This window comes from Penaeus chinensis, chromosome 10 (assembly GCF_019202785.1).
Source record: "Penaeus chinensis breed Huanghai No. 1 chromosome 10, ASM1920278v2, whole genome shotgun sequence".
Taxonomy (NCBI): Eukaryota; Metazoa; Arthropoda; class Malacostraca; order Decapoda; family Penaeidae; genus Penaeus; species Penaeus chinensis.
The window spans coordinates 6,816,518-6,826,517 of record NC_061828.1 but is presented as its reverse complement, the minus strand read 5'-3'; the positions used below and the strand labels follow the sequence as shown (position 1 = coordinate 6,826,517).

At 38.5% G+C, this 10,000-nt stretch overlaps 1 protein-coding gene across 6 annotated transcripts in view; it reads right to left on the bottom strand.

Annotated features, from left to right (window-relative positions):
• Window positions 1-10,000, bottom strand: part of LOC125030006 (tyrosine-protein phosphatase non-receptor type 23-like) — a 32,826-nt gene that overhangs the window by 20,768 nt on the left and 2,058 nt on the right. For 5 of the 6 annotated variants that reach the window (XM_047620217.1, XM_047620221.1, XM_047620218.1 and 2 more), the window contains exons 2-13: window positions 9,316-9,518; window positions 7,916-8,093; window positions 7,615-7,759; window positions 7,201-7,313; window positions 6,757-6,933; window positions 6,447-6,506; window positions 4,886-5,127; window positions 4,519-4,651; window positions 4,260-4,391; window positions 3,921-4,155; window positions 3,526-3,722; window positions 238-2,928 (exon numbers count right to left, since the gene is read on the bottom strand). In XM_047620217.1, coding sequence (XP_047476173.1) covers window positions 238-2,928; window positions 3,526-3,722; window positions 3,921-4,155; window positions 4,260-4,391; window positions 4,519-4,651; window positions 4,886-5,127; window positions 6,447-6,506; window positions 6,757-6,933; window positions 7,201-7,313; window positions 7,615-7,759; window positions 7,916-8,093; window positions 9,316-9,518 — 4,506 coding nt within the window. The remainder of the gene's footprint in view (window positions 1-237; window positions 2,929-3,525; window positions 3,723-3,920; window positions 4,156-4,259; window positions 4,392-4,518; window positions 4,652-4,885; window positions 5,128-6,446; window positions 6,507-6,756; window positions 6,934-7,200; window positions 7,314-7,614; window positions 7,760-7,915; window positions 8,094-9,315; window positions 9,519-10,000) is intronic. The other variant, XM_047620219.1, reaches the window with a different exon arrangement.

Below are 10,000 nucleotides of genomic sequence, written 5' to 3'. Positions count from 1 at the left end.
ACAGATGTGGATGAAAAATTTGTTATTACTATCACTCAAACACACATATCTAATAATGTTCAATCAGACTAACAAATCAAACTAATAAATTCTACATAAGTATAAAAAAAAGTGATTTTTCAAAGGTGCAATATATTTTGGGGGAAAGATATGTTGGTATAATTGCTATAATATTTAAAACATTGCATATGAAAACATTCAGAATGAATTAACTCCTACTCAATCCAGAAGACTTACACTGGACACCACATTTGGAAGGTTGCTGCTACTGGCTGGAGGAGGCTGGCTAGCGTCGGCAACTGCCCCTGCAGCAGAAGTCACATCAGGTGCTGAAGATGCTCCAGCTGAAGCTGCTGCTCCCATAGAACCCACAACATCAGCAGCCTTTTGGACTCCAGAGGCCGCTGGCTGTGGAGTTAGGGGCGACCACTGTGAGCCAGGTGGTGAAGTTAGCTCAATGCCTGACAAGAGGTCCAAGTTTGATATGCCTGAAGTAACAGATGAAACGGATGGGGCAATGGAGGATGTGGCTCCAGCAGCAGGTGGTACCTGCTGTGGCTGCTGCTTCTGTGGTTGAAGGGGTTGTGGCTGAAGAGGCTGTGTTTGTGGTTGCACTGATGGTTGCTGGGGCTGTAGAGGTTGCACTTGTGGTAGGTGTGATGTTGGTTGCTGTGGTTGATATTGCTGCTGCTGTGACTGAGGCTGTGACTGCTGAGGTACAGGTTGATGCTGAGGCTGTTGGGGATGGGCTTGCTGCATCTGAGGCTTCTGACCCATTGGATACTGTGCCTGATATGCCTGTTGGTGAGGTTGCTGTGGCTGCTGTGGCTGCTGTGGCTGTTGTGGTTGCTGTGGTTGCTGTGGTTGCTGTGGTTGCTGTGGTTGCTGTGGTTGCTGTGGTTGCTGTGGCTGCTGTGGCTGCTGTGGCTGCTGAGGCTGATGGGAGCCATACTGTGCCCAAGTCTGATAATTCTGATTATACATCATGGTCTCACTGTAATGAGTATTAGTTGCATTAGCTGTGACTACAACAGGTGTTGAATAAGCTTGAGAAGGCACTGTTGATGCACCTGTCTGAGATGTGGTAAATTTAGCTGACACTGAGGGTGAGCTCTGTGAAGAACTCTGGGTGCCAAATGTTCCAGGACTTCCTGCTTGGCTGCTGCTGATAGATGTAATGCCTGACTGCGGGTAACTGGCATACATATTCCACTGTGGCACCTGAGTTCCTGTTGTAGTTATGGGCACAGCTTGGGATGTTGCTGTTTTGGACTGTGGATAAGCTCCTGCTTGGGTACTACCACTTGCTGAATTGCCATATGCACCTGAAGCAAAGTTTGATCCAGCAGAATTCTGGTATGATGCATCCCCTTGTGCCCCAGGATGTTGGTTGCTATATGGTGATTTGGCATAGCCTGCATAAGGAGTCTGGTTGGAATATACAACACCTCCTGATTGATTATTTGAGTCTGGACTCATATTTGATGAATAATAAGAGCCTGCCTGACTATACATTGCAGCAGGTGCAGGACTGGTGGCCTGTGCACTTGGGTACTGATAGGAATATGGAGGATAATAGTAACTGTTACCACCTGCTGTAGTTGTAGGATATCCCTGCTGAGTACTCCCAGCAGAAGCTGTTGTAACTGCAGTCACTGCTGTAGCTGGTACTGCAGGGGTCCCAGATGGTTGCTGATAATACCCAAAGTAATTCTGACCCATATTTCTTGTGTCCTTCTGAACCACAGATGGGCCTCCCTCACCTGTGCTTCCTGCAGTCCTTGTTCCTTCCACAGCTCTGCTACTGCTGCTGCTAGTGCCTGACGCAACACCTGGTGGGTAAGTGGAACCATAACCATATTGATGGGCCTGACTACGTGGGGATGCTGTGGCTCCACTATGTTGAGTTCCACCACTAACAGCTGTTGACGTATTCACAGAAGATGCAGCTCCTACACTTTGTTGTCCATAATAAGAATATCCTCCACTATATCCATACTGAGGCTGACTTCCTGCTTGGCTCATATTATAGATATTAGAGGAATGAGCACTGCTTGCTGTGTTATAAGGAGTGGCTGATTCACTAACTGAAGCTGTTACTGTTGATGATGCAGCAGCACCTGCTCCCATACTAGAGGGGTAACCTGATGCCGATGCACCAGTAGAGTATGGAGTAGCACCCATTTGCTGACTACCATAATAGTGACCTGGAGCACTGTAAGTGGCAGTTGTTGTGGGAACTTTATAAGGTGAGCCTGAGCTCTGAGGGGCTGGGGAAGGAACTGGGGAGGGAGCAGATGGACGGTATGCTGCTGACTGGCTAGAGTAATTTGCTGAATATCCTCCAGCTTGACTGCAGGATGTCATAGCTTCACTCTGTTCTGATCCCAGTGGGGCAGGCCTCATACTACTGGCATAAGAGCCACTGGGGTCATGATATCCATACCCCGGATGCACCTGTGCCGACGCTCCAGCACCAACTCCTGGAACCACACCTGCCATCCCTGGGCCTCCCTTCATATGCTGTAAGAAATCTTTTAGTTTTGGGCCACTTGTGGAGCTTCCTGGTGCTTCTATGCTTCCTTCTCTTATGGGCTTGGCTGGAGGCACACCACCTGTGAACTTCTTAACATTTGCTGAGAGCATCTCCTCTCGTTCCTCATCCTGCACCCTACAGACAGACTTAACCCGAGATGCAAGCTTGCTTACTTGTCCCTCCAGCTTATGGTAAAACTCTTGAGCATCTTCAGCTTTCTTAAGTATATTGAGGTACGCATTATACGATGCCAACAGAGATGACAGAGTCTCTGATCTCTGTGCCTGAGCCTGATTGGTAAGGCGACGGGTGGTGGCATAAGCAGCATTGGCTTCTGAGAGAGCTTGCAGGATATTGGCTTGGGCAGACATATTTTTTTCTAAACCTAAAACCTGTTAGGGATAAGAGTAAAATAGTGGTTACATAATATATACAAAAAAAATGTAATCAGGACTAATTTCTCTTCCTGATCTTAGCTTCTGTCTGTTATATGTTTTATTCTATTCCCAAACAATTTCTGTACCTCCTTCCTTGATACTTCCAAAACCTAGATCCAATTGATGCCAGGAGAACATGTATACATGCTATGTCCACTGTGACTTTAGTTTATCAATATTCTTTACACAGAAGGTTCCACAAGGGCTTAGTCACTGAGGAGTCAATTGCTGGGCCAAATTGAGTTCCTGTGTTAACCCCAGTCTTTGAATTTTTAGATTATTATTTTTTCTTCTTCTTTTAATACCATTAGTAGTTGTAACATTACAATAATAACAATACTAATAACAATAATAATAGTTACAGAAATAACTTTTTTCACAAAAATTCAGAGAATGGGGTAAAAGATGAAGCCAATCAGAACCAAAGTGGACAGTGTATCTCCCTAGCACCAGTGGGTTAATTAAAAAAGATTAAGACCTTCTATTCTATTAGAATGTATTTCATATATTGACCATCTACCCACACCCTTAACATAAAGGGAAGACACTAACCAATCTGTCATGTTTTTTCAATTCATTCTTGAAGAATTCTTCAGTGTCATCCTGGTTGGTCACCAACTGCTTTGTGATATCATCGTTCTGAATGTCTGTTCTCAGCTGAGACTCTAGCTGTGCCCTTTGTGTGCGCATCTCCTTTACTTTGCCCAACAGACGCTTCACCTCCTGCTTTGTGGCCAGGTCACCTTGAGCTGAGAAAGCAGAAGCGTAAGTTTCTTTTTACTCACATACTTTTGTGCATTTTTTTTTTTTTTTTTTTTTTGGGGGGGGGGATGCTAATACTAGGAAAATAAATACTATTAGAGATGCAACTGCATGCACTCTGACTTGTTTTCAAATTCTTACCCATATTTGTGTGCATGTGGACTACATTCCATTCCTGAACTTACCTTCCACACTGGCCACAGACGGGATGGCAGAAGCTACCTGGTCCAAAGGTTTGGTAAGTAACTGAAGGTTGGCCAGGTGTGATGTAATGGCTCTGTGCAAGGCTGTGTTGTTGTCCTGGGCGCTCTGATGGGCCTCTCGATACTTGTTGGCCTCACGTTTGAGCTCTCCCACTATCATGTTCGGGGCTCGCTTTCCCATCATAGCAAGGAACTCCTTCTCCTTCTCCTCTTCTTCCTTTCAAAAGTAAACAAATATTATGAAAATTGTTCTTTTTCTTATCATAAATTATCTACTCACCAATTTAAATGAGCATGAGCATTTCATAAATCAATACTTACCTCAATGAGTCTGGTGATTTCCTTGAGAGAAGCATTTATATCATGATAGAAGCTAGATATCTTTGCCATGATATCTGTGAGCTTCTGTACACCACTACTTGCACTGAGATCTGCACAGCACTCAATCAGTTCCTGTTTGAGACACAAGATATTATCCAAACATTTTCCATCACTTCTACATGCTAATCTTTTTAAAAGTACATTCCATTATCGTGCTATCATTACTCTTACAAATACTTATAAAAATGACAGCTCTTACCTGGGGAAGGTTTTCTGATCCTGTGTCTAGCGTCAAAGTGTCTAACTGCATGGAAGCTAGGTAACTTTCTAGCTCTTCATTCTTCTCCTGGATAGCTGACCCAATTCGTCGCAGCAACTTGGCTTTTTCCTCACTATGGGAAGAGAAATATATAAGAAAGTCAAGTCAAATGCTAAAACTGTCATCTACCTGAATCATCCCAATACATTAACAGATACCCACACATATACACACACGTAAACTCACAGAAGCATATACAACCAAAAATAAAAAAAATTATCAATGAAAAAAACTAATAACAACTTCTGATTTTAAAATAAACAGAAGTATATTACTTCACAGCAAGAAATCTTCCAAAAGTACGTACCTGTACATAGAAGAAGCCTGATGAGCTTCCATGGGTACAAGCTTGATGAAGATGTCTTGGCCGGCAACTTCAGGGTCTGTCACACTAAAAGGGATTCCCTTCACTAGTGATGCACCCTTGACTTCAGGGAGTGTTGTGGCAGCAGGAACCTTTTCATGGTACACAAATTCATTCTCCTTCTGGGCTGCAGTTAGCTTTCCTCCCATCACGTCATGGGAGAAGGTAAGACTTTCTCCTATAAGCTGGTTAGGTGGAAAAAAGGGACATGGAGAGTGTGAGTTAAAATCTTTTTACAGTCATTATTAGCACAAAACTGAATAATCTTTCCAAATAGGTTAAGCATCAGCCTTCCAAAAAAGAAAATACAAAACCAATTCTATACTAAAATAAGGACTCACAAATTGCCAAATTTATTATATTCACAAAGTCAAGCTGTTAATCATAAAGAGACTTATTTCCTTAATTTCATCAAAGAGGAAAGTATATTACAGGCTAGCTGACTTGGAGGCAGAATAGTATTACTCAAAAAATCTCTAGGATAACTTTTATAAATAGGCCCTACCTGAAGTAATATCCAAGGGCACCCATCCTTTAAATTTCCTACCATTCATAGTAGCATTTTGATTAAAGAATGTTATATCAATCTTTTTGCAACAAAATAAAAATATGGAGAATATTGGTTCTGATTATCAGCTTACTAGGTAGGAAATTCAGAGGAAACAGAGCACAAAAAAGTTTCCAGAACCATGCTAAAAAGTTTCAAAAGTTTAAGGGAAATTAATTACATCCAAATGTGGCCAATCTAGAAGAACAATATCACAGAATATTATCAAGTCCAACTCTGACAGCTTGATTTCAACAAAACAGAAGACAATCTGTTCTTTTACATAAAGCTTTATTCTAAACCACTTATTAAGTAAGAAGAAATAGCTAATCTGCATATACAGTAGTTTATTGTTATCCAATACTCACTAATCACCAACTTGTATTACAAGTCCCCGTGCCTTTATCAAAATAGCATGTCACCTCATTAAAAATCTATGTATATCAAATAAGTAATATTATAATATTTATATATATGTATATATATATATATATAATATATATATACAAACATACATACATACATATATATATATATATATATATATATATATATATATATATATATATATATATATATATTTAACCCCTTCCCGACGGGTCACGTCTCTGGACGTCATAACAAACCGCTCGAAATGTGGCATGCAGCGGCGCGCCAAAGCGCTCCGAGGTGGTGATTCGGCTTGATGTACCGAACTCCTGCGCTCAAAGTCAGCGCGTTGCCATTGATCACTAGAGCGTAGAGTTTTTTTTTTTTTTAGTTTTCTACACCCGTCACCAAGGGGATATACATATATATACATATATACACACATATATATATATATATATATATATATATATATATATATATATATACCGTAATGCAACCTGCCATCTTGGGAATACATAAGTACAAGCAATAATTATCCAGTGTCAAGTAAAGCTTTTAAAAGAAATTTACAACTGACTGTCAAACCTCATAGGCATCCTCCTCACACATGCTCTGAGCGGCTTTATTGAGCCTGTCCATCTCGTCCTTGATATGGTGAAAGTACACAGAAAAAAAATCTTTCATTACCAATGGATGATGCTTCTCTACACACACACACATACACACACAAGCATGCATACTTTTTTTTTTCTTTTTTGAACAGTTAAGTAATTTTGTACACCAACTCCTTCCAAGGTATATACAATCAGGAATGAAACATATGAATATGAACCAAGGGATTGAGGTAGAAAAAAGTTTTATTAGTTAAATCAAAGAAACTGAATTCCAAACTAACCTCCTGCTGATCTAAGTTCTTGGCCAATTTGGAGGCCTCCTTTAGCATGTCAACTGCTGCTTGGTAGTAGGCAACCCTCTCTCCCATTTTCTGTTGTTCCTCAGCTTGCATTCCTTGGTATAAAAGGGCAACTGCTCCATGGTATGCCATCTTAAATTCACAGTATCTTCTCCACATCTGTTCAAGTAAAATACACATCTTCAGCAGAGGAACATTTATAAATATACCTTACATAACCATATAACTGATTTTTTTCACCTTTACTAGAAATAACATCTCATTATCATTCAGTTAGCAATGTTTACTTCAAAATATTCATGTAAAAATTTGTAAATTTCATATATTTGACAAAGAACTCATGAGCAATGAGAAACATTCTCATAACTGGAAAAATGTATACCACTGTGATTTATAACTAATATTATAGAGCACTAAAACTCAAACCTTAATTTTTCGAGATCCTGCTATTTCTGTCACTGTTGAATCTGGAGACTTTGAGGATCCAAGGTTGTTCATTGCAGTTTTCAGGTATTCCACAACTTGCATTGCAACTTTTGCTGTTGATAAAAATCATTTTTTATTCATTCTAATATCTCAAATCTAATTAACTACATAATCTTTGGTTCTGAACAGTAAGTGAAAGTCAACTTATTAGCAATTTATCTGAGATCTTCTTTACCAGAATGAAGATACTAACAATGCATATAGTTTTTAAAAATTGTACTTCTAATATACTTAAAACTTCCATAGAAGAATGTATTCAGAGGATCTTAATTCCACTGCTTATGCACAAACAAATCAAAATCATTAGATATATTTAAACTGACAAAAGGTAGAATACTACAGAATAATTCTTACCAATAATTGTTGGCTTGCGGTTGTCTGTCATGCTCTTCTCAAGAATACATTCCTGAGCTTGAGCTAGTGAAACATTGTACAAAAAGGTCAACAACGTTGGACTTAGGTCTGACTCCCGTGGTTGCGGATACGTGTCTCGCAGATGCTGTGAAGTGCCATACAAAATTATTAATTACAGATACAGGTAATCTAATATGTCTAACTGAAACTTTAGCTGTAATTATAGTAAAGACCATCATGATTTTACAATTCTACCTTCTACTAAAACAACTAGACAAAGAATAACATTATAATAAATTACCTGAAATGCCCAAGCTGCACACTGGAAATGTGTACAACTTATTTTCATCCCATCTGGTGTATTTCTGGCATCCATGGCCCCTAGTTCAGTATGCAGAGCCCCAATATTATAAAGGATGCAGGCCATTTCATACTTAATGTCTGTGACATTATACACCATGCTAGAATAAATGTCATACCTGCAGAAACAAAACAAGATTTTAAACTTTTAAAGGAAGAAAACAAAGTTACAGATCTTAATTCAAACAAATATTTTCATTTGAAAATGTTTCAAAATCTAGCCGTTTCATCACCAGTGAAGTCAATGGTATAAATAAAGAAGGTAAATAATAAACGGTATAATTATCAACAACTATCAATATCACTGTCCCATCTAATAGTTGTACTGATTATTATTATTTCTTACACTTCCTCTCAACATCACACTAGGCTACAATTACAACTACTATTATAAATTTTGCCAATGATACTAATATTACTAATATCCCCTATATTATCATTCCTACTACTATTTGGCACCTTTTTCTTTAAATGTTCATTGTGTTCATAATCAAAGGTAAATGTATTAATAATAACACAATCACCATTAAGAATAAGACCGACATAATACTGCCTTGGTTCATAATGCCATGAAAATATTTTTAGCACATATGCAAAAGCAGTAATCAAAAAACAGAAAAAGAAAAAAGAAAAAAAAAAGAAAGAAAAAAAAATGGGGCTTCGGAATAAAGCGTTCCTTTTCTCATGATGCACTTCTGGGTCTTCTCCATGACCTCAATGTCTACTGCGACAAAACAAAACACAGGGTAAATTTTACCCTTATTTTAGTGTGCACTCAATAAAAACTCTACATAGGAGGAGAAGCTACATGCTTTTTATACTTTATAAATCTAATGATTTCATTGTTTTTACCTTCTGAGTTAGCACACTTATACATGGCTATACAATTACAAGAGATCTGTATATATGACATTACTGAATACTGAACCAAACTTTCAATGCAAGATCTGTATCCAAAATAATTAAAAAAAAAGATTATCATAACCTACTTGATTCACTAACTATTAAAGTATAGCATTCATTCCATCATTAATGTATATATTTATCTTCAAACACACATATAATCACCTCTTACCTAATGCAGTAGAAAAAGATTCAATAAATATCAAATGGAATAACTATAAAATAACTTCATTGAATATAAACATACATTTGCTGAAGTGATTCTTGCTCTAAAGTTTGTCAGGGTTGTGGTTGCTAGACAGGAGTATTTATCAAGTAAGGCCCATATATGACTAGTCTAATTCTTGCTCCTGAATAAAGTTTATTATTCATAGAATAATAAAATGAAGAAATGTGCAAATTCTAGCCAATCAGTACAAAACACACAAACTAACTCACCAATTAAATGTTACAGCAATGCTCGAGTTCTCATTCAGTGGGAATCTGGAGAGGAGATAGTGCAGCTGGCAGTAGTATTTCTTGAGGGTGGAGCACCCTGTGAAGTCCCTTGAAGCATGGATGGCACTGGCTCGCAGGCCCTCCAGCTCATGGATCTCAGCACTATAACCGTCTGGGTCTTCATTATAATGGTCACGAATGTACTGGGGAAAGAAACCATGAAAAGAAATAAAATTACAGATGATCTGGTGGCCATTTGAAATCAAATTCACGTAACAAATATATAAATCATGAAAGGAAGTGGGTAATTCTACAAAAGATTCGGAGTGACTTTTCAACATACATATCCTGAAATACATTATGAAACTGGTCTCATTCAAACCTTTATCTAATTACCAGATTATTAAATATAATCTGTTTTTTTTTTTTGGTAAATATCCAAACACAATGAAAATTACCATTCTAAGACTTTATTTCATGTCTCAAATACCCTTAATCCATTACCGACTGTGTGCATTTATTCTTGCTCTAATGAGCCAAGTCGTGCTCCCTGGGAAGTTATTCATTTGTTTGGCTCTTCAAGAGCAACAGCCCCACAAAGGGGGGTCAAAGCCTTGTTTTATCTCAAATGCTGGAAAATCAAGTATGTGCAGCCAAACACACACAAAGCAAGATAGATAAGTAC